Source organism: Eucalyptus grandis, chromosome 4 (genome assembly GCF_016545825.1).
Source record: "Eucalyptus grandis isolate ANBG69807.140 chromosome 4, ASM1654582v1, whole genome shotgun sequence".
Taxonomy (NCBI): domain Eukaryota; kingdom Viridiplantae; phylum Streptophyta; class Magnoliopsida; order Myrtales; family Myrtaceae; genus Eucalyptus; species Eucalyptus grandis.
The window spans coordinates 21,470,267-21,495,140 of NC_052615.1; the positions used below are offsets into that span (position 1 = coordinate 21,470,267).

The following is a 24,874-nucleotide window of genomic DNA, read 5'->3' on the forward strand; positions in this document are numbered from 1 at the left end:
TCATCAGCCATGTTAGGGATATAGATTTATTTAAGAGATTTGTCTTAATTGATTTTAATCTAATTTTGATTTGATGTAATTGATATTTTGTTACTTTGAATAGTTAAGCTCTAAGTCCTATATATAGGCTCATGTTTTCTTCATTAGAGATATACAGAATATTACATTTTTCTGTCAATACAATCCTCAACTTTGTATTAGAGAATCAAATCAAAATCAATTAAAATAAAACTTCTAAATATATCTATATAATGACCCCAACTCCATCTCCAGGGTCACGAGTGATGGGAGTTATTTTCGCAACGTCCTAAGCACGTCGCCGTCCCGTTCCTTTTTATCTTTTCATTAAACACATGCAAAAGCATTACAAAAAACACCCAGACAATAATAAACAAACAGGAGAACAACACCTACAAAAATACAATTACATCAGTTATGTTTACAGGCCCTTTGTCACGGACCGTTATATTTACAATCACTACATTTTCTTACGCTCCGAAGGCTAAGTAAACCTTAGCTCCTCTAATGAGATTGCAATTCCAGTGCTAGTGTGAGCCCTCCATACCTACAATTCTGAAAAATAACGAAGTAAGTCATGGACTCAGTAAGTAAAACTTACTAATCTTCAAGTAGGATGATGCCTTGCGTATCAACAAGCATATAACTCATCCAAGACAGTAGTCGCTGGCAAATCAATAGCAAAACAAAATATTTGTCTTGGATGAAACAAGAGAAATAATTAATCTACAATATGTAAGCATAAACCAAGATTCAACCACAACATAAGGAACTCACACCTCACTCAACATTATGCAAGCATAACCAAGATTAATTCTGTAATTTGAGGAACTCATGCATACATGATTCATTTATTAATAGTCGAAATACATCGACTCTTTCGGAATCCATTGAGTATCCAAACTTAATCAAGCAATGTCCCCTAATCAAAAGATGACTGCTAGAATTATCACAACATTCCATCCTTTTGACGAGGCATCCCCGTTGGTGTGAAGGCATCCCATTAGCAGAGGAGCATCTCGTTAGTGTGGGGGCATCGTCGCCGAAATCCATCGGTCAATGGCATAAATTAGTTCCTCGTGTGTCCATGCATCAAGCATCACAATCCGGTTATTATCTTCGCCTTTAGTTCAAGGCCCGAAGGCATGTCATGCATAAGTGTGTGGAATGACTTACCAGAACCAAGACGTTGAACATTACGTGGTGCGAATCAAGGATCGTGGCTTGATCCAACATGTTTGAGCACTAATCTAGTACCCAACTTGGCTTGGGAATGATTTACCTTAATATCACACCGAGACAATGATAGGATTGGCCCATCGTGACATGTTCACCAACCTAGTGCCAAACTTAGCTCAGGAACAATATGTCTCAATATCGCACCGAGACTAAGAAAAGATTGGTTTGTCGTGACATGAGCACCGACCTAATACCAAACTTGACTTGGGAACGATACACCTTAATATCACACTGAGACCATGACAGGACCAATCTGACGTGATCCCACGTACTTTTCAAGGCTGCCGAAACCTCTTTTGGGAGCTTGAGGTGTGAACTGGAGCATGCACTCATGAAAATGGTTAGAAATAGTTTTGTAAGGAAATAGTAAGCCTTCACAAAAGCGTTTTTCAAATCGTTTGTATCAAAGAAAAAACCAAAGCATATTAAATAAATACACAATCGGGCTTCTTCCAAAGCATCTGAAATTTAAGTATGTCATAGATCAAGATGTTTTGAACAACTTTAATGAAGGAAATTCCTTCAAATTCGAACCACAAAAAGCTGTATAAAATTAGCAAATAGCGAAGGTCTAGTAATTTTGAAAATCAAATGTGACAATCTTAGTTGGAAAAAAGGAGGCATCCCACCTGGTCAAGAAGCATTAATTGTTGGGCATCCTTATCTTCCAAGTTTCCAATTAGGTATTAGTTAGCTTTGACACTTCATCTGAGCGTTGAATAACTAGCAGTCAAATGTATTTAATGCACCCTTTCTCAGCCTCCAAGATCTTCTACTTAGTTTAGGGTTATAGCTAGGTTAGGCTATAGGGACACATTCCTTAGTAACCCACACTTCATTGAATATGTTCACACGTGTTCACATTTGTTCACACTTAGTTTCTAAGACTTAAATGTGAACCCTAAGTGTGAACCCTCCTAATTAAGCTTAGGTGTCCCTCTCATTAATGAGCCAAAGTTCAAGTTTCATACTTGTCTTCCAAGGTAAGAGCTTATCATGCCAAGTGTCCATGCTTCTCAAAGTACTACGTGAAGGATGTTTAAAATGCAACTTGGAAATATCTTACTTTTAGAGGCCTTGTCATCGGGCAAGAATTAATCGAGTTTGACCACGATCAACTACCTTATTTGGCCCGAGGTTCGTGCTTAAGCCATGCTCAAACGAAACCAGATGCAACCAAGCTTGACAAACCAAACCAAGCTTGAGCCCCTTTACCGAGAAAAGGGCATGTGGTTGGATCTAAGGCCGGGGCTTGGCCTAGTTGATTGATCCTCTAATCGGTTGATAGGCCAATCCATGGGCCAGTTCCTCTTGGTCAGGCCTATGGCCAATCCTTGGGCCAGTTCACCAGTTCCGTGCTTGATCATATGGCTAGTTCAAAGTCTTGCATCACAAGTCATGGTCAATTTGAAATTGAACCCTATTGAGTACATTCGATTCATGGTTGGTTATCGGTTGTCATGTAATCATGTGAGATCAATTGATTCATTCCGACTCACAGTTGTCTTGGATCAACTCATGATCATCCACAACCGATACACGACTAGGCGAAAATCACCCACAACTAGTGCATTGATCGGGCGGAATCAAGCCATGACCATTCGCCAATCCGTGATGATACGTGATCATCTCACGACCGATCCTTAGGGTCAAATAACCTTTCCAAGGTCGGATACTCTATAACTGGGTCTTGGATTGCCGATCCCTAAACAACCACTCGACTTGTGACCGGCTCTCAGGCTACTCATGGCCAAGTCTCATCATTGGTGTACCGGGCTTTTGGCCTACTGGTCGAGCCAAAATAAGAATCGAAATCGATGATGTTATAATCTATATCTCTAACAGGCCAAATGGAGCTTTGTCTCAAGAGAGGAGGAATGGCACCTACTTCGTCTGTAATAAACAAGGCCACCTTTTTTCCCCTGAATACCATTCATTTTGTTACATTATGGGCTTAATGTCGTAATAGGAATTATTGAAAGTTGTCCACCAGCCCAGTCTAATGATATTTCGAGCTTTGACTAATTAGATTATGCAACCAATCGAGGCATTGTTCTTGTTCCTAGCTCAAAGTACTTGCGAATTGAGGCGTGGAAGGTGATGATATAGCTTCTAGAAAGTGATATTAAGATGGTAAAATTATCTAATTTTTGAATCGAGTACATTTGGACCGTAAAAAATTTAATCTGTAAGCCAAATTAAGATAGTGACTAATACATAGCTTGCCGTAGTGGCAATTTTGTTCATTCTTTTAACATATAAATTATCTTTCCATTTGAAGATTACGCATGATAAAATAGAATTTTTATATGTATGATGTTTTTGATAATAAAAAAATCCTTTTTTTCTGGTGGAAACTTAACTAGTTCAAGAGTTTAAAACCAACCAAAAAAGTGAGAAAGATAAATGAGGCATTCAAAACTTTTATTACTATATGCATAGGTGATATGTTCAAAAAAAAAATATGCATAGGTGATAAAAAAAAAAAAAAGAATTCACAGATAGAGCTAAAATTATAACCTAAGTGGCAATTTCATTATTAGCATTTATGTTGATTTTGCTAACGAATATACACTTCCTCTACAAGATCGATTGGATAAGAACAGGAATATTAATAAAATGTATCTTTTAGGAAAATAAAAATAATTTCAAGCGACGAAGAATATTTCATATTCAATTTTTTTGATTTAGCCATTCATTTTTTTTTTTTTTTCGAAGGAAACAAAGGTAGCATTGAGAGGTGTCTCCTCCGTTCCATTTCCCTCTCTCCAACGTCCGTACGAGACGCGGACAATGCCCTTCGGTGTCGCGCACCGTCTCAGTTCTTGCCCCGGATTGCTCGTCAGCATCAAGCCCCATGGATCTTTCGGTTCATCCGCAGCTCTGCGTCGCTCCGTCCGCTGTTCCAGGACGGACAGCAAGCCGCCAGGTACTTTCTCTTGCCTCGGTCTCTCTCAGATACGTGTCGTCTACGAGGGGTGCAAGTACCCTTCGGAGCCGCGAGTTCTGGCTCTTTCTGGGTTCTTTGCTTGGCGTGAATTGATGCTGACGTTGTAGTTGCAGGGGCGAGATTGCAGCATTTTAAGGGCGGGGCTGCTGATATGGCGAAACTGAGAGAGTTGGAGCAGAAAGTGGCGCTTCTTGGCATTGACTGTGAGGATCCCAGCAGGCCTGGATTCTACTGCAACTTGTTTGTCCAAAGGTTGCTAATATCGCCGCGCCCGTATTTTTCTTTTTTTTTATTTAACTGTCGTAGCTTTCTAGAATTGCGAACTTATTAGTCGAAGTTGGGGATGTTAATTCCGAGCATGTTTGTGCTCTGGTGTCTTCTTATGCTTGAGGTTTCCAGTGGAATTCGGTTTGTGACTTTATGTGCTTCTTCAATTTCTGTTCATCGTTTTGCGCGTTGCAGTGCCGAGGGGGACAGAAAGTTGAGAGAAGTCTCTTTCCACATCGTCCAAAGCGGGTATGTTGTGTATCTGAGTTTGATGTACGTTTTCTTCCGGCTGATATACGCTGTTCTAGTCACATTGGGGTTTTGCTTCTCTACCTGTCTTAAAGGGAGTTCGCAATGTGGAGGTGTTTCAGAATGGAATGCGGATGGGCTGGTCAGGTAATGTGATTGTTCTTGCTTGATTATTGTGAGTTTGTGAAGCATTAGCGTGGTCATATGAAATCTTCTCATGAGTTGTTTAATTCAATCTTTTGGTTGTACTTACCTCATCTATAGGAGTAGATTTAGGAAATAATATATTTGTGAATTGTGTATAATTATGTACATTTAGAATACAAGGAAATTGAATCGGTTCACATTGGGATCTCCCATCCTGTGTTCTTTCTCAATTAATTTGAGTGCTTGGAATTGGACCCAATAGTGACTTCGTCTAGGCCTTTGCAGAGATGAAGGCCAATTCCACTGTACAGATGACAGAAGAGAGCCTAAGGTTGGAACCCTTGAGTGATAAGGTACGCTCTTAAATTTTGATTTGGCGTGGTCAATTAACTCTTTTAGTATTTGGGAATTTTCTGTACAATCCTGTGTTTTGGTCTTCTGTAAATTATCACCAAACCTGCATTATGAGTACTTGTGCCTTGCGGCTTTTAAAAACTTGTCAGGAATGTCTGATGTGGCATCCAGCTGGCCATTAGACACCGCTGAACCTGAAGTAACATGCTTGGTTTGTAATGTAGACAATACATCAGATTAGTAGACATTGAAACCCCAATGCATCTAAGAGTTATGGCTCTGGTTTGTAAGACTTTCAGGGGAAAGACTTGGAGATTGAATCTTTCACCTTTTCTTTGGGTTTGTAAAAGGTGACTCGATTGAATGGATGGATTCAAAAATCTCATCAAAATGACTGTTTATATAACATGAAGCTTCAGACTTGTGAGAGCATACATCAGCTAGCCTTGATTTAGCTACCAATAACAATGATGATATGCTCCAAATGCCAAATCTCTTTGTCTGTGGTAAATTTACATTGAAGAGCACAATTTGTTAATTGAAGTTATGAGCAAAAGATCTTTTATTCACACAGTAGGCTCACAGACCGATTCTCATGGAAACAAAGTGGAGAACTCCTAGCCTTCATCATTTGCCATCAACAATCACAACAATGGAGTCTTTAATAATGATCGGCCGTGGGTGTCATTTTACTTTTGGGGTTTGACACTTCAGTTGTGAGGGCAAATTAGTGAAGCCTCTCTCTCTCTCCTCCCCCCCACCCCCACTCCTCTCTCTCTCGCCCCTCTTGATATTTTTTTTTTTTGGAAGAAAAGTTCAATTGTGTTCAATTTTTGTTTGCTTTTTTATCTTCGGATTAGCCATGTTGGTTGTTTCTGACAAAGATGCTAGCCCAATATCATGTCCAACATTCCTTACGAAGTTTATGAACAATAGACGCATAGAGTTGGTGTTTTACTGATCTACAGAGTACAAGGACTAAAAATGTCTGTTCTACACTAGGGGTCGGTAATATGCCTCATCAAAGTGTGATCAAGAGTCACTGGTATGGTAATTTTGTTTAAGTAATTTATCACATGAAGAGTCAAAACTTTCTATATTGACGTCTAATTCTTGAGGAGACTTTGTAAATTACCATTGACTGTTTACAAAATAAAAGTCATTTGGCACGCAGCCCCATCGACATGACTCCACAAGTTTGATTAGTGCCATCACCTTGAAAAGTTTTGTGTTTGCATGGGGGCACCCAAAATAAAGAACCTCAGTCCTTAATTTCATAGCCCTGAATTATATCCATGCTGACTTTGGATTTTGTCCTAAAAATCAACATCGGCTAATGATGGCATTAACCACCTAGCAATCAGTTGTAGCTCCCATGTGGTTAGAATGTAGAGTTAAGAATGTGAACAGTTTTTGCTCATTTTCAAGAAAGTCGAGATCAAGCCACTGTTGATGAGTATACAAGCGACATAATTTACTAGCATGCAAAAGAGTACCTGCATCTAAAGGGTACATTGTACTGCTAATTTTTGGGTCAAATTGTGTTGTTGTCTTAATTTAATAACATGGTCAATGCATATTAATGGATTATTTTTCAAAGGAGGCGAGCATAGTTTAAATGCCAATAACTTGATTTACTTTCCTGATTGTCTTCTGAGATTTTGATGCATTCTGTTTGCATGGTGCTTCCTTATTGTTGTTACCAGAACTTTGACTATTGTTGCTAGCTCAAAGTCCTTACCAATTGCTAGCATGCATCATAAACATTTTCCCAGCTTTTACTTTGTTCTCGTTTTTTCTTTTTTTCTTGTTTTGCTTTTGCAGCCATTTTTTATGTGTTTAAGCATTTATTATGTTCTCAGGATCAGTTGAATTGGTTCTTGTGTTTATCTCTGATACGTAGGTATAATTTCCTTGTGATGAGTGCAATTTTTTTTCCTTTTTTCTTTTTTCTTTTTTTCCCTTCAGATTATTGGGTACTTTGCAGAACGAAAAATATCAGAGGAAACTCTTCAAAGAAATGGAGTCAAACAACTATCAGGCGAACAGGTTCTCTATTTTAATTGCTTCTGCTATGATCTTCCAATGTAATTTGGCTAGTCCGAATGGATCCGGAATTTTCTCTTTGTCAAAAGAGAAAGGGGTGGCTATTACCATCCATTATTTACTTATCTACTTGATTAATTAGGATCATTTACCATCCATTATGTACATATCTACTTGATTAATTAGGATTGAATAGATGCTGTACTTGATAGAACATGCAACTTGTAGAGTTTACCTCTTACTTATGACGCTAGAACAATGGACTTAAGATTGAGATGTCGTGTCAGTGCTGTCTTAGCTTAGATATACTGATAGCGTTTTTATGGTATGGTAATCTCCCACAGTCTCATTCACACTTTTTATAGCCTGTGCTGATTATATATTGTTTAAGAAACTAGAAGATGACAGGTTTAATGTTTATTTCTGATCTTAAATGAGTATCAGATCAGACTAAGACCTTTGAATTTTTCTTCCAGAGTGCAATTTCTTTTCCTTACAAAAGGAAGGACAACTTGTTGGTTGCAAGTATCGGACGTTGGAAAAGAAATTTTGGCAGGTAGATTCTCTTGCCTTGTTGTTGTAGAAACATTTTGTTTAAGAGTAATAAAATTCCAGCATGCGTCTTAAATATATTTTGGTATGTTGAACTGAAGAAGTGGGATTGCTTATGGATGCTAGTTTAGGTCTTCTGAAAACGCAGAAGTAAATGATTGAAGAGTGAAATGGAAAATCATTGATATCAACAGCATATGTGGATCAAGTAAATCTTTACAGGCTGTGAGCAAAAGTCCTTGGTTGCATAGGTTTTCCAATCAAGTCCTTTCACTTTAGTAAATTTTCTAATCAAGTTCTTACAGCTCCAAATCTGGTTAGCTGGAGCTGACATAGATTTTCTTTACCTGCATTTGTTAAAGAACCTAGAAAATCATTTTTTGGGTACCTCCAAGAGGCGTGCTCTGGTAATTATCCAGTGTGCGTTGAAACCTAGGGTTTTTTTGTGTATTTGTCAAGGTGACATGACATGGATGTGCTATGGATGTTGGGCCCATAGTCAACAATTTAACTCAGTACCCACTCATACCATCTCTTCAGTTTATCTAGTACTGCTTCTGATTGAAATTATTTATGGTTTAATAATTTAATAGAAACTATCAAACATTTTTAGTGAAATGCGAAAGCTTCAAGAAAGTATGCATGTCTAGTGTGTGTATATTCAGCGTATCGGTGTTGAAAGTCTTGTTTTATTTGAATATAGAACACGGCTCAATATTTAGTTTACTTAGCCCTGTTTGTTTAATTGTGTTCTGTTCCCCAACCAAAAATTTTTGTTCTTTTGTTCGGAAACAAAAAAAAGAATAAACGCGTTTGTTTACACTTTTGTTCCCGAGAACAAAAAATCTATTTTTTTGTTCCCGTGGAACAGATTTGGAATGAAACAAGAAGTAAAAAAATTTGTTTTTTTTTTGTTCCTAGGAACAATTCCGAGAAATACTTCTTTTTTTCTTTTTTTTTTTTCTCCTTTTTCTTCTTTCTTTTTTTCTTCTTTTTCTTTGGCCAGTCGTCGGCCCGCCATAGCCGGTGACCGCCGTCGAGGGCTGAGTGACCTCGCCGAGCATTGCAGCCCCGGCAAGCTCACCACTTGGTTGGGCGAGCTCAAACTCGCCAAATCTGGGTGAGGCCAAGCTCGCCCAGCCATTGGCAAGGCCGCCGGCCCTCATCGGCTGGTCACCAGGCCATGGCCGAGGTCGAGCAACCGGCCAAAAGGAAGAAAGGAAAAAAATGAAAAAAAAAATTAAAATATTAAAAAATTAAAAGAAACAAAAATTATACAAGTTTAATGAAATATGTTTCTGTTCTTTTTTTATTTCAAGAACAAAAATTTTGTGCAATTACCAAACGTATCATTTTGTTCAAAAATTGTTCCCCGGAACAAAAATAGAAAAATCTATTTCTGTTTGCAGGAACAATTTTTTAACAGAAACGTTACCAAACGCAGCCTTAGTGGCTCAATTTTGTTTCTAGATGTAAATGGACAAGCCAGAAATTAAGATGCATGCTAGCGTAAGAAATCTGGTTTCTAGTTTGAATCACATGGTATTTCATATGTTTGGAACTCTATGTGGCCTTTACTAGAGACTAGACAGATCTTTTCATTTGCATTGAGAAAATGTTCTTCATGTTTCAACAATGACCTTTCTGTCAATACCACATCAGTTTTCTTCTGGCCAGGCTTCATTATCTCAACTTAAGAGATTTCTGGAAGTTTCTTACAAGAGTTTTCTTTCTGCTATGAACTTTCAGGAGAAGGGTACCGAAAAGACATTATATGGATTAGATGACATATCAGCAGCAGATGAAATTGTCATTGTAACTTTTTCTTACCCTCTCTCTCTCTCTCTCTCTCTCTCTCTCTCATATTATAATGTCGGTTATAGGTTGAAGGTGAAATTGATAAGCTCTCGTTGGAGGAAGCTGGCTTTATAAATTGTGCAAGTGTTCCTAGTGGTGCCCCAGGAAAAGTTTCCAAGAAAGGATTGCCTTCTCCAGACAAGGTTTGTTACTTGTTTTAGGCACATCCTATTTTGATTATAATTTAAAGTTCACACTTTAACATGCTGAAACTTAGGTCTTTCCAGGCTCGACAACTGACCATCTCTTAATAAGTGAAAATCTCCTAATAGTGGTTGTATGCTGGTGAGCCATTTGCTTTTATGGTAAACTAAGATTTCACAGAGGGGAGTGTGAAAGTCACTGACAATATAGCAAGGTCCCTTTGCCAAAACATAAAATCTGATAGTTGTCTACGGTATTGCTTTCTCCATAACCTGAGGAACATCGAATTCTCTTGAGTTAAGTTTCCATATCTTGCTTAATTTTTCAACCTGCTTTTTCCAATTCTGGCAGGTTTCATTGCCTCTCTACTGCTAAGAAAGACACTAGTGAAGCTGAGAGCTTTCATCATCTTGTTGTGTCTCTTCCTGGCTACTTTAAAAGTCTGCCAATTAATCTGCTTTCAAGAATTAGAGATATGAAAAAGAAATGTAAACTAGTGTAGTTTCATGGATTTTATAGAAAAAATTCCCTCCTTATTTCAGAAAGAAGATTGTTGGTGGCGAAGAGGCTTTTCCTTGGAAAGCTTTGGAAAGTGAGAGTAGTGGCCAGAGTCTTCTATTTTATGTGAGGCAACTTGGTACCGTATTCTCACCTTAGACAACTTGCAGCAAGGAGGGATTGTGCTGGTTAGTCACCCAGACCTCTTATGGCATTGGACCATCTCACGTTATAAGAGGTTCTACTGAACAAGAATTATAAGATTGGTAGGGTCTGTTTTGCCTCGTGTTTAGAAAATGAATTCTTTAATCCCTCTTGCTGCTTTTCAGGAGATGTAGAAAGAGTGGAAACTCTTGAATGAGAGGAGATGCTTATTTTGGTAATTTTGGAAAGGGTTGGAACTTGGAAGTTTGCTTTTTTGGTATAGTGAAACTTACATGTGGACATAAATGCTTTAATTGATGTTGTAGATGCTGTCTTGTGATTGAGCTCGTTTAGTTTTGAGCTCCTTTTGTATATGGGTTTTGCACTCCCTCGGTGCCTTTGATTACAGACTTAGTCAGTGTCATTTGCCATATAGAGTTTGACCATCAAAATTACTACATGGAAGTTGGTGAATATTTTAAAGGAACAACTCCCATCAAATGGACAAGACAACACCCTGGTCAATGCTGAGAATAGTAAGATCAAGCGAGCAAATTACCAAGAAAAGAAGGATTGCTTCAATTACTCTCCCTTTTTTGGTTGATACAGTAAGAGCGGAGTAAGAGAACCTTTGAAGAAGCAGAGCCTTCCCTTTTTTATAATTTTTGAAAATTGGCTTAAAGTCGGAAATGGGTTAAATTTATAATCTTTGGTATGGTGATAACATGCATATGGATCTGAGCTGTGATAGACATACTACATGTTTTGCCTTGTCGCTCATTTTTTTTTTTTTTTTTGGGGGTGGGTTTTGAGCTCTTCTTGTGTATGCGTTTGCACCTCCATGGTGTCCTCTAGTTGATTTGCTTTTTCCTATCAAAAAATAGTAAAAAAAAAAAAAGGGAAATCCATTCATTCTTTCATACAACTGTAACCCTTTCATCGTCTCCCTCGGATTGACCATGCGATCAAAGCTAAAATCATCAACTCATTTCTTCAGCTAATGAGCACAATCCCAAGTGGTGTTTGACATTGGGTTTCATCCCATTGCATCTGTTTGCCCTTTAATATTCTGCATTGTGGGTTTTGCTGTTGGAATTTGATTTTCATAATTAGTTAACTATTTGTTACTCATTCTGCCATTTATGTGAATGTTGATAGGACACAGCTTATCAATACTTATGGAACTGCAAGGACTACTTGGATAAGGTGCGTAAGCTCCATGTGTGCTTACTGATGCATATTTTCATTTCTAAAGATTGCTTTATGTAATTCTTTCTGTTTTCTAAACACCTCAGGCTTCTCGAATAATCCTGGCAACTGATGGTGATGCACCTGGTCAAGCTTTGGCAGAGGAGCTTGCAAAGCGCCTTGGAAAACAAAGGTTAAACTTGTATGGCTGATTACTTATTTATAATTCACATGGTCAACCTGGTCCTTTTTTTGGCATGGCCTGCAACCTTAGTTTGCATATTATGCTTATCTGGCACGTGGAATTCTATTGGCATTATTCATGTTAGTGCAACACTCTTGAGGCTATTTAAATGGGGAAGATGGTTGAAATTGTAAGGGAAGAGGAATTATTGATGTTATTAGAAAGACGTCAATGTTTGAAAAATATAACGCACTCTGTCGAATTATCAATGTTATTAAAAGGAAGAAAGCATGAAATGGGGCAGTTATCTAGTGAATAACAAGAGCGTGCAATATCTCTCATTACATCGTAGTTATTAGTTACTGTGTCATCTTCGAGCAAGCCTGGGCTTAAGACGAAGGTTATCCATTTGTGACCAGAATTTTACAGGTTTTGGTTGTGGAAACCACCTCTTTGTACCAACTTTATCAGTTCTTGTTTTCACCTGGAAAACTTAATCCTTTGTATTCTGAATGCGTAGATGTTGGAAGGTAAATTGGCCGAAAAGGATGACTTCAGTAGGTTCAACGATGCAAATGAGGTTACTCTCTCTCTCTCTCTCTCTCTCTCTCTCTCTCAATAATTTGGGCAAGACCTACGAATGAATTTTGTAGCACTATTACTGTTTCATCTTTTCATTATCAATTAACCAAAAGAAAGAGTAGCACATGTTGAAGAATGAGAGCTTACTTTAATGCCAGTTCTGTCATGCACGCATGTTGCAAAAGTCTTGGCAACTCTTAGAATCCTGAACCTTGGGTCATAAGCAACATAGTCCTCGCTTGTCCCATTATCTAGTTAAAAAGTCACTTGCTATCTCCTACCTCAGTAAAATGGCTTTTGGTTTGTTGTCACTGATAAGCGCTTTGATCTTTGCGCAATGGAAGGAGTCAATCCCATTCCTCACAGGGTCTTAAACCTTGGACATTCAGATCGTTGGCACATGGTGGACATTGTTGTGAATCCAGAAAGCTGGCTTTTTTTTCTCAAGTGTTTCGAGAAAATTTCCTCAGTCAAAATAATCTATGACTGATAAGACAGTTTAGTTTCAGTGATTACGAAGCATTTTTGGGCTTTTGCAGTTTGTCATGGCATCTTCTATGAGCAGGCGCTGTGCTTTTCGTCTTCCACGCGACAATAATTCAATGTAGAATGCAAAACTTCTTTTGATGCGTCGTTTGAAAATTGTTGTGTGCTAGGTTCTCAAGCATTTAGGACCTACTTCCCTCAGGGAAGCAATTGAACATGCAGAGTCAATGTCTCCCACATCCTCCGAACCAAGTGACATCAGGTAAATTTTGGAGCGGAACATTCTATCGGAAGTTACGAAGTCTTCTTTAGTCTTTCACCTGATAATGTATTACAACTCTCTCTCTCTCTCTCTCTCTCTCTCTCTCTCTCTCTCTCTCTCTCTCTACGCCTATGATCTTGTGGATGGCATATTCGTCATTAATCAGTAATTGGTTTTATTTCTACTTTCATGCGTTATTGAATTCGCCAACAGAAGCATTTCCATTCTTGGTCATCAATTTCTATGGTTTATGTACTCATGTCATCTTTGTCATTAGTTAGCTTATGTGATTGCATCTGGACGAAATAAGAAATTCGCTCTAAAATCTCTAGAGAAAATTAGTTTAGAGACTGGATTTTTCACAAGAGAAACGGACAAGTCCATTAGAAGTCCTTAGACTTGTAGTGTTTTAAAATTTTCACAAAGTATGATCAAGTTATAAGACTTATTGGATTGATGAAATAATGTTTCTCCGTTCTCTGTCAAAATTGATGGACAGAAAAAGATGAACTGGCTTTGTTTTTGTTCATTTATCTCCAGGGAAGAGTCTTTGAATGGGCGTAACGATGCCTTTTTGTTCCTTTTTAGTTATGCAAAATGACGTCATTTTAAAAATTTGAAGCAAATTGAAGCGGTAGATCCAAAAACCATGTCTTTTGTGTATTTTCCCCAAATTGAACCAAATAGCCCCAAATTTTCCTTCTTCGGTCAAGCGCTAAATTTCTTTTCTTTTTCGTTTGATTGCACACTCAGATAAGATAAAATCATAGGATAAATGCTTTGAAAGTTGACGGCATTGGATTACAATTGACAAAGCTCGTTGTGTTGGACGTTTTTCAAACCAAATAGCCGTGAATTCTTCTTCATCCTAGCCCTAAATTTCTTTGGTACGTTTGATTGAATGGCAAGGGAGAATCGAAAGAACAAGAAAAAGCTTACAAAAAAGGAAGGCATTGCAATCAACGAAGCTTGTTCTGTTGGAGGTCATTCATACCAATATCCCGAATTCGAATTCTCTCGTTCATGCCCTATATCTCTCTTCTTCATTGCTATTGAAAATCATTCCGATGGAGGTTGTTGGAATCTCTTTCACAAAACACTCGTAAGGAACGCTGCATTTGGCCTTGGGTAATAGGTAGTTGGCTTTGGAGAAAATTGACATTTCACAGGTGCTACTTTTGGCTTTTATGATTAGAATCTTTAATTTGTTGGGATCACTTGCTTTTCGAGTTGTCTAGCAGGCGAATTTTCGAATTCTACTTTCATAGTCTTAAACTTCACAGCAGATGAGGAAATGGATGGATATATGACTCACTTTTCACATCTCTCTCCGGGAAACAATTACAGATTTTTGCCAAATTCAGTTACTCTTTCTCCCACCTAATCAGCAAGTAATTGCATCTAATCCTTCTCTTCCAACAGAATCATACCCTTCAAGTATACTCCACCAATTGTCACTAGGACAATTAGATTTGCAGATGAAATCATACGATACCAGCCATGAACTACTGCTAGACAGTATGCTTTCCTCGAGTTGAATGTCAAGACATTTATCAATTCCTCAAAGAGTTATCGTCTATGATGCGTCAAGTACGAAATTTTGGACATTCAGATTACCTCACTATGGTGGGTTGATGCTTCCTGTGCTAACTTTAACCATCTAGTATACTGAAATTTAACGTTATCAACAGCTCCTTTAATATGCTTAAGCTCACCTTCATGTTCGAGGACCCATATTCACTTGACTTTTCATGCTTACATTTTTCATTGATTGTTGGGATGCCAAATTAAACTTGTTTGTATAACTTTTTCCAGCAAAAAAAATTCCATGGAATGCCGTTACCAGTTAACAGGTCTAACCATAAAAGAAATCCCATACAATTAACAGAGAAAACCTCGTCATGTGTTGATACAACATATTAAGGATGAAAAGTTGAAGGCAACATCTGTAATGGTGATATAACAACATAAAGTCAAATATAGATACTGCCTGTAGTGCTCTCCTTCAGGACAAGAACCACCGGGTTTGAGGCCAGTCTCAAACATACTTTGGTCAAGACATGGGGACATACATAAAAGCAACGTATGCATGACTTTTTCCTGCTGAATCGTTATCCAGTTCAGATTCAGAGGTCTTGCCATGAACATCAAAGAAGCAGGAGGCAGTGAATCATTCGCTGTCCAGTCCAAGCTTTGCAGCTGATCATCATGTTCACCGATCGATAAGCTAACACTGCTTCTCTCTAGTCATTCTCATGATCAAGAATACCACTACTAAGAGTTCTCCACTCCCAGAATTCACACTTGAACATAACGTAAGAACTTTGATCCTTCTGACCTAGATTTTGATGGCTGCTCGTCTCCTCAGCACCTTCATCAGAGCCAAGCTGCTGAGACAATTTCAAGTGCCTATGCTTTACAGATGCCCTAGTACTTTTCAATGTCCTCCACTTAGCTGGAGAAGAATAAGTTTCCTTTCTGGAAAGACTCAGTTTCACTTTCTCAGACCATCCCTTTTTCTTTGTCAAAACTTGTTTCTGTGAACTTCCCCACTTAAGTTCCTCCTCTTTGTGCAGATTTCTCAACATATTTACCCAGTGGCTATCACATACCAATATTGGAGTTCTAGGAGATTCAGAGTCACATGACATGCTATGGCCTCTACTCACCATTTGCTCACTTCAGAAAAAAGCCCATATGGACAAAGAAAGCTTAGAAGCATTCACTTCCAGAGCCAGCACCTGCAGTGACTTCACGTTATCTGTTAGTATTCACCTAAGATCAAGAGTATGAGGCAACTTCAGCAAGCTCTGGAGAGAGGAAATAGAGTTCTCATCCTCTAGCAGGGAAGATCTCAAAGCAAAGTAGCATAGAAACAGCAATACCAGCAATAAGTGCTCCCTGTGCTGAACTGAGAATCTTGAAGGTAGATCCTTAGTCATCTTCAGCAGTTGGGCATGCCCCGGGGTGCCCTGCTCCATTAGAGGTGAATTTGTGGCAAGAAAGCAGGGAACAGGGCGCAGGGCACCGCAGGGTAAGTCCCGCACTGCACATTTCCCGGGCGCACCCTGTGCCCACCCCTACTCATCAAGGTGACTGTAGAGAAATGAATCAACAGCAGATAGCAGATGGTACAAGGCGGCTGAAGCCTCAATTACAGGAGGCAGGCTAGAATTAGACCCACATACAGGTGAGTATCCAAAGAAGTCTGCCATTGCTACCAGCCCATTGACCCCACATATCAATGCATCACTCATGCAGTGGGCATCATCTGTATACTTTATATAATAAAACACCAAGTTCACCTTTGGCCCCATAGGCATCAATCACTAATATAATTTTCTGTATTCTCATGATTAAACTCATTAATACTCTACATCTTGGATGTATTTCCCCCAGAAATTCAGGTCTCCAAAGGTATTGAAGAACTTTTTGGATATTAAAATTATGGATAAGACCGGTTTTTTTATGAAATGATAACTCATCAAACTTGTTAATGAAGTTCTCTTCGTGAAGCCCCTCTCACTTGAGAGAGACGTTCAATGTCCACACGAAGAACATATGCCAATGGCGCAAAGAATTTGTGCATCCCTGTTGAAGGAAAAAGTGAAATTCAAGGCCAATGCTAAATTTGATGAACTTCACATGTAAGAAATGCCAAGATTTTTGCATTGTCAATATATATCAAGAAAGATGGCAGGAAAAGTGATAAGTGAAATCTTCTCAGAAAATGACATACAAAGGCCTTCCCTCACAAGTACTTAAATCTATCACCTCACGTTCACATTCATTATAGGCCCCTACATTCAGCATTTGTGAACTGAATGCAAGATTAACTTGGATGTGAATAATGAGATTATTCTAAAACATTCCCAAGAAGTACATTAGAGCTATAACACTCAATGCTTGTGGTCATTCAACAAACGAAGACGTTTATTGTAAATATTCCTTATACGTGACATTTGCTTTTCTTAATGGATGTCTTAAGGCACCACAATATATATATATATATATATATATATATATATATATATATATATATATATATATATATATATATATTTTTTTTTTTTTAAAATTATGACAACCGACAAGCACGAGTGTAGGATCCAGCTACCTAGATGCCCATGGAACACCCAGCAGTCCCCATGAACACCACAAGAACATTGTCCTTAGCATACAGCTTTTCACTAATGCGGGTACTTAAATTACCCAGACACAAAAGCTACCATACGATCAAATCATGAATAAACCATATTTACCCTGACTATGGATTTGCATTGAGGGACAGAAGCATTGCATGCGGGTAAGACCCTTATTGAATAAAGTGAAGTAAAAATGATTATCATTGTCTACAAACAAACACATTACCTTACGTCCTACTTGTTGTTAATGGTTCTAAACCACTTAACACCCTAAACACTAATTATTGTGATCCTCCTATTTATGCCTACAAATGCCGCCCCTTTCACATTCGAAAATTTATCTTGAAAAGCAAACTATGGTCTAAATCCTTAATATTGTCTACCGAGAAATCCACAAACTTTCCTATTCCGTTTGTTCATGTCCTTGGAACTGTCAGTACCTATAAAAGAGAATTTTTTCATGGCTTCTTCAGAAAGAACAACTGATGATTGTTCATCATAAAGGGTAAGTGTAGGAGAACAGCAACAGGACTCAAATTAACCTGGTCCATTGTTAGTCAGGTGAATCACTTCCAATTTTAAAATATTTGGATCTGAAGGCACCTTCACAAGTTTGGATATCTGAGAGCTGTAAGTAAGACAATTAAATTTAAAAATATTAACCAAAATCAAATTGTGAAAGTACATCTAAATTCTTTCGCTGAAGACTGAGCTTCAACAGTATTTGCATTTAAGAAACTTGCTTCCAATGAAAAGAAGAATATGAACACAAATCTCTTGACCACGCTATGATTTATGGAGCAACAGGAAGGTTAACATAAACAAGAAAACGATCCTTGACTGAAATTGGTAGAGTTTTTAACAAAATCAAAGATTAAAAACTGAATTCTATATCTTTTCAACAAGTTTTTCCTTGAATGCTGTCTTTGATTGATTGCCCCAAGGCTCTATAGAAAGAGAGAGGAAGTTACGGGACAATCACATTCCTTGATCTGTCACTTCACCCTTCCTCTTGTTCAATCACATTATTGACTGTTATCTCAGTTTTTTAGTAGTTCTCACTATACAGGTCTAAGGTGGTGGTCTAAGGTGGTGGAGCATCTTGACCCAGCAAGGCTTCTAATTATAGAAAGAGATAATAGTTAGTCAAGCACAAGCCAGAAAGCAGACAATCGGCAATTACTCCGTTAAAAAGTATGCAAATATTCAAAAAAAGTACATGCCACATGCAAATTTTATAAATGACAATAAACACAAGATACATACGGTAAACAGGCAACAAAAGGGACAAAAGAATAAAATCGACTACTTATCTATTCAAAAAGGAAAGGAAAAAAAAAAAAGAAACAACTAGCAATGAAAAGAAAACTTTGAGAAGCATATGGCAATCTTGGAAGGTCCCCAAACACACAATTGGAGCTGAAGATATGTCAACATCATAAGATCATGGAAAACCAATGCAGACAAAAGGTTCACAAAGACAAACGAACAAGCAGGGGCAGAAGACATAAAGAGCAATTGTGACATAGACAAACCTGATGAGCAAATAATGTTCCTTGATCCTACGAAGCTCTAATTAATGCCTGGAAGTGAGCCATCATGGATCACAGAGAGCAAGCTCAAGCAAATAATGTTGAAGCAAAATTAGTATTCTTCTGTATCAGCAAACAAATCCTTTCAGAAGCAAGTTGGCTCTTTTCTACCTCCCCACTTGAACATAGTGAAGCAACCAGGAATAGAAAGAGTCAAAGTCATTAAGCTTAGGCTTCATCGTACTCATTGCATCCTCCAGGTTCTTCACTTCCATTGGCCAAATTTCCAGACCATCATTACCAAGGGCTGTCATAGACCTTGTAACATCCTCGCTTTAAATTCCTCTCCTCATAACGCATGTTTGGTTTTGTGACTCATTTAAATCAGCATGGAATTTCTGAATAGGATGATACATGTTGCCAATTTCATCGAGAAGAGTAATGGCTGCTTTTATATTCCCTTGCTCACATAAAAGTACAAGAAATTGAGTGATTCCGTTTCAAACTCAGAGTCAACTTTGTCTATCAGCTCCACTATAGGCTGGGACTGAAGCATTTCTCTCAACACATTCCTTGCCTCTTCCATCCTTCCCTTGGCACTTAGACCTCTTAGCATATACTGAAAACCCAACAGATCAGGTAAGATAGCTTTATTCTTGAACTCAGAAAAAAGGTGAGAGCCCCTTCCATATCCCCACTTTGGCAAAGCCATTAATCACGCAATTACAGTGAATGCATCCACCTAAGGCCTTTCATCTCCATTTCATGGAGAAGCTTCAATGCATTGTCCAACATACCAATCTTAGAATAGCTATCAATTAATGAGTTGTAAACATGAGTACCAGGCTTGAGCCCCTTAAGGATCATTTTCTGGAAAAGTAGTTGAGCATCAATTAGAAATTGCTCTCTGCATAGAGCATCAATTAGTGTACCATATGTGATCTCAGATGGAACCTGACCAACTCTCTCTAGTGAATCACAGAGCCGAAATGCTTCCATTAATCGACCCTGGCGGCACAATCCATTAATGACTGAATTGTAAGAGACGACATTAAGGGCTATCCCCTTCTTCCTAATGAAAGAGCAAAGATCAAGTGCCTGGTTTAGATATCCTCGCTTGCAGAGACCATTGACTACAATTGAATAATCAACCACGTCCATAGGAACATGATCTATTGCACCCATGAGTAGCTTATATGCATCTAAAACTCTGTCATCCTGTATAAGTATCTTAAAGACAGATTTACTTAAAGTGACAATTAACTTTTCCTCCTTCATCTTGTTGACAAATTGAAGGGCCCTGGTCGACATCCTTCAAGCTTAGATAATGCTATTGTTTTTCCAACTTTAGGGTCACCACTTCCATATTCTTTAACAGACTTACACAAAGAGGCTCAATCATATCTTTCTTCCCATTTATAAGTCCTTTGAGCATTAAAAGTAAAGACTTGCTTGTAATAGCGAACCATTTCTCTTCATCAACATGTAAATCTCCAATGCGGAGTCTGAAAAACCTTTTTGCACAAAAAGCAGATAGCCTCATTACATACCTTATCATATATTTCTTTGGGCAGTTTCTTGATTCTGACAGCCAAATTACAGACTCCATCTGCATTTTGGTCTCTAAAAGCTGCCTTAATCAATACCTTACAAATGTGTGTGTCTGCTGGCAAATCCTTTTCAATAAGTTCAAGAAAACCGTCAATGGCAATATCAATCATAGCTCTCCTGCATAGGCCATGGAGGATACAGTTGTAACATGCAACAGAAGAAATTGATGTCTCCTAGAACTCATCAAATATCTCTAGCGCCTCATCTATTCTTCCTAGTTTACAGAATCCATCAATTAGCGTACAGTACGTAATGGAATCAGCAGTTAAATTCATATTTGCCATTCTCTTATAGAGTGCATGAGCATCTTCAAATGCTCCCACCATGAATGACGCCTTAATTAGTATGTTACACATGACAATGTCCATTGAAAATCCAGCTTCTTCGAACCTCCGCCTTATATCAAGTACTCCATGGACATCTTTTTCTCCAATGTACCCATGCAACAAGGTACTGTATGTGACAACATCTCCCACAACTCCCTTGGAGAACTCATCTGCATCGCATGTTCTCTCAAATTTGCACAGTCCATTCACAACAATATTGTATGTAACAACACTCGGACTAATCCTCTTCCTATCCATGTCACTCAGCAAATCAAGAACAAGATCAAAATCACCTTTCCTACAAGCACCATCTATCAACGTTGCATACAGAAGTTCATCGGCAACCATCCCTATATCTTCAATCATCTTAAAGATGTTATATGCTTCTTCCAGTTTGCCTTTCCTGCAAAGTCCCAATATCACCACAGTGTAAGTAATTATGTTGGGTTTCCAATCCTTCGTTTCTCATCTTTGACAAAAATCCAGCTGCCTTTTCGGCATTCTCTTTCGGAAAATCCCTCCATAAGGACGGTATAGCTAATGACATCTGCACTGATCCCTTTCTCTAACATTTCATTATTTTTCCTAAAGCCTCCGTTACAAAACCTTGCTTGAGATACCCCAAGACCCAACAAGTAAAACACGACATCAAAAGCCAAACCCTCCTCCTCCATCGCGCTGAAACAATTTGCCGACCTCATCGGCCACCCGACTTACAAAGAGCATGTACAAGGGCAGTGTGAAATTGACTAGATTGGGATGTAAAGCCCTGAAATCTTGGCCTTCTCAAAGAACTCAACGCCAAGTTCTGGCTTTCCGATTCTGCAAAACCCAGCAATAACAGAACTACAAACGAAATTACCAAAGGGTATTCGATCTTTTCTCGTCCGCCATCAACTCCATGACCTCAATCGCTCTTCCCATCATCCCACGAGAGCTAAACCCATGAATTAAAGAACAAACGGCGTAGGAAGAAGGCAAGACACGATACCCACGCAAGCAGTCACGAAAAATCGACATTGCTCTTTCCGGGTCGTTGCGATGGACGCAGTAACCTTGAATTATACAGTCCCAGATGCGGCTTTTGGCGAAATTCGAAAGTCTTGGCCATCTGGGACCTCATGAATTGCTCCGCTTCCTCGAGATTTGTGGAGTTCGAAGGGCCCGGGTGAAGATGGGAGTGAGTGCGCGAGTTCGGATGGACATTGTTCTGCTCCAGCTGGGATACGAGGTGGACGATGGAGTCGAAGCGGTGGGATCGAGAGAGGAAGAGGAGGTGGAGGTTGAAGTGTTTGATGGTGGGAGTGAAACCTCTCTTGAGAAGAGTCTGGATGGAGGAGGCATTGCGAGGTCCCTTGCTGGAGTGGAAGGAAGAGAATGTTCGTGAGAGCTTGGTTGGGGACATGGAGAGAATCCAGGGAACGATGATACTGCGCAGCTGCTTGCAGGCACCAGTAAGCTAATTTTTTCTGGACTGGCCCCGTTTACAACGTTGAATTTAGGCTCCATTCATTCTGTAAAAAAATATTTTTAAAATATTTTCGAATTATTCGGCCTTCATTTCACGAAAAAAATGTATTGATTTAGAAAAAAAAAAAATTCATAAAGGGAAAAGAGTTATAAAATAGGAAAAAATATTTTCCACTTTCAATTAATAAAAAACATTTTCATTTTACATGTTCTTTCTCCACTTCTTTCTTTTTATTTTTTATTTCTTAAAAATTCCGATTTATTATTATTATTATTTTCTTTTAAAAAAAAACATTTTCTGTAATTATATTTACTCTCTTATCTGGAAAAATATTTTCCAAAAACGCCATGCATTTTTCCCGAGACGAACAAAGCCTCCGTTTGTAAAAAGAATCATTGTATCTCTTAAAAGTAAATGAACAAAAAATATTTTCATAGTTAATGATAATATTTAAGAATAAATTATTATTGATAATGAAAATATCTTTCATTGAATAATTATTCCAAATGGTACAAACAGTATTTTAGGGAAAATATTTTCAAATAATCCATTTTCCTCAAAATAAACACATCTTTAAAGTAAAAAAAAAAATGTCCAGTGAGTCACTTTTTAAAACAAGTTTGTTCATTGGTAACTTACTGATATTTGAGGACTGTAAATTAAATTAATTAAGGAAAATCTTGTGATCAAAATAATTACTTAAAGGTATTATTAATTTACGAACTTAAGAGAAACATTGCCGTTGTTAGGAAAATTTATTGAGAGTGGAAAGAAGAAATTTTCGATAAAAACATATTGCTTACTGTTTCTAAAGTGGAATTACCATCGTTGGGACCATGTGAGAACCTGAGGTAATTTATCATAAGTAAAATGCAGAGTACTAATTGTCATTCATGTGGACTTGAAGGTTATTTTTCAATTATTGTGATCAACAACTAACTGTAAGTTGGGTTAATATCATGAAAAACTTTAAATTGGTAAGTTTATTGACGAATTTATATCAAACTAATATTTTGACCATCAAAAATTTTAAATTAGTATATTTATGATAAATTTACCTCAATTAGTTTTCATTAAATTGGATTAATATCACGGAAAAGCACAATTGATATATATATATATATATATATATGTATATGTGTGTGTGTGTGTGAGATAAATGGATGGTAAAACTCCAAACCGCCACACTCGTCAACTCTCTCATATCATCTAACTTAGCAATTTGACGGTAAAATTTAATGGAAACCAACAGAGGATATATTTGTCATAGGGTAAATTTATTACAGGTGTACCGGCTTAAGGTTTTTTTTATTTATAATATAACCCTTGTAAATTTGGTGGCTTGAAATAATTTGAGATTAGTTCTTATGGTATTAATTAATTATTATGAGATAGCTTTTTAATGTTACAGAACTTTGTAGCTAAATTACTACTCGCGGGGGAGAGTTCTTGCTATAGGTTTAGTTGGAAATTACGACTTCTGACAAATTACAATAACCAGGAACAGTTTGTATAAGATATAACCAATGGAGGAAATAAATACCGTTATATATTACAAAATAATAGCATTGTCGAGCTACGTAGTATAAACAATCTATAACTAGTGATGAAAGTTATTGACCTTAATGAGCTATCGACCATTTGGGTAAAATTATAGCATTATTAAATAATTACTAGTGAGAGAGATGACTCATTTCCAATGCTCTATGATTTTTCAGCTTCTTTTGAATATTGAAAAGACTTTAAAACTCCCTATCCAAACAAATTTTTTGTAAGAATTAAAATTTTACCAAAATAACATAGATTTCTCTACTGCAATTAGTCTTAATAGATTGACATGGATTTTTTGACGAAACCTTTTAAGAAAGAAATGTTCCGGGCTTAAAACTAACAATGGGATTACTTTTAGGGGAAAAAATCATCAAAACCTCAAATTGTGCCTATTATGACACATTTATCCTAAACATTTTTTATGTGATACTAAAATTTCTAATCAGGTATGTTGTATAACACATTTTATTCTACATCAAGGTTTTATCGATGAACACTCTTAACAATTTGCCTATACAAACAACCAAAGGCAAATACTGCTGACTATAGCATCCACATGGCTTAAGTAAAATAAAAACATTGTTCCACGTGACTTAAGTAAAATAAAAACATTATTTTGGTTGGGAAATCATCTGACGAATCATTGAAGAAGCATAAATGCATCACACAAATACAAGTTGAGTTTTTGACATCATAAGAAAAATTTTACGTTAACTTTGTCAAAGTGGACATATATATATATATATATATATATATATATAATAGAGATATTACTATATTACTACTTTTCGTTGGGAGTGGACGAGAGAGTGCGATTCTTTTATTATTGAGGTTTCTTTTCACTCATGTCAATGTAGCGTACATAATTTCTTTTGTGGGGGTCCGTGGCTGTGGACATATAAAGACAATGTGCAATTAATTTGAAACATTCTAATAGTGCCGATCAGCCTTTTTATGTCGTTCAAAAGATAGAGCTTTGATCATAAGATAGAACTACACTGGAACTTCAATAGAGACAGAATCTGATTGAGTGAAAATATTATATATGTCACTCTCACTTGGGCATCAAGA

The 24,874-nt window shown here is 37.6% G+C and overlaps 1 protein-coding gene and 1 pseudogene across 1 annotated transcript; one reads left to right on the top strand and one right to left on the bottom strand.

Annotated features, from left to right (window-relative positions):
* Positions 1-13,351, top strand: part of LOC120286355 — a 68,447-nt pseudogene extending 55,096 nt beyond the window's left edge.
* A 6,216-nt stretch (positions 13,352-19,567) lies between these two features.
* LOC120292558 (pentatricopeptide repeat-containing protein At5g57250, mitochondrial-like) lies at positions 19,568-21,455 on the bottom strand. Its single transcript, XM_039310810.1, has 4 exons — positions 21,388-21,455; positions 20,705-21,184; positions 20,395-20,572; positions 19,568-20,062 (listed from the first exon to the last, which is right to left on the bottom strand). Exons 1-4 carry the CDS (start codon positions 21,453-21,455, stop codon positions 19,568-19,570), a joined length of 1,221 nt encoding a protein of 406 aa, XP_039166744.1.
* Positions 21,456-24,874: the final 3,419 nt, after the last annotated feature.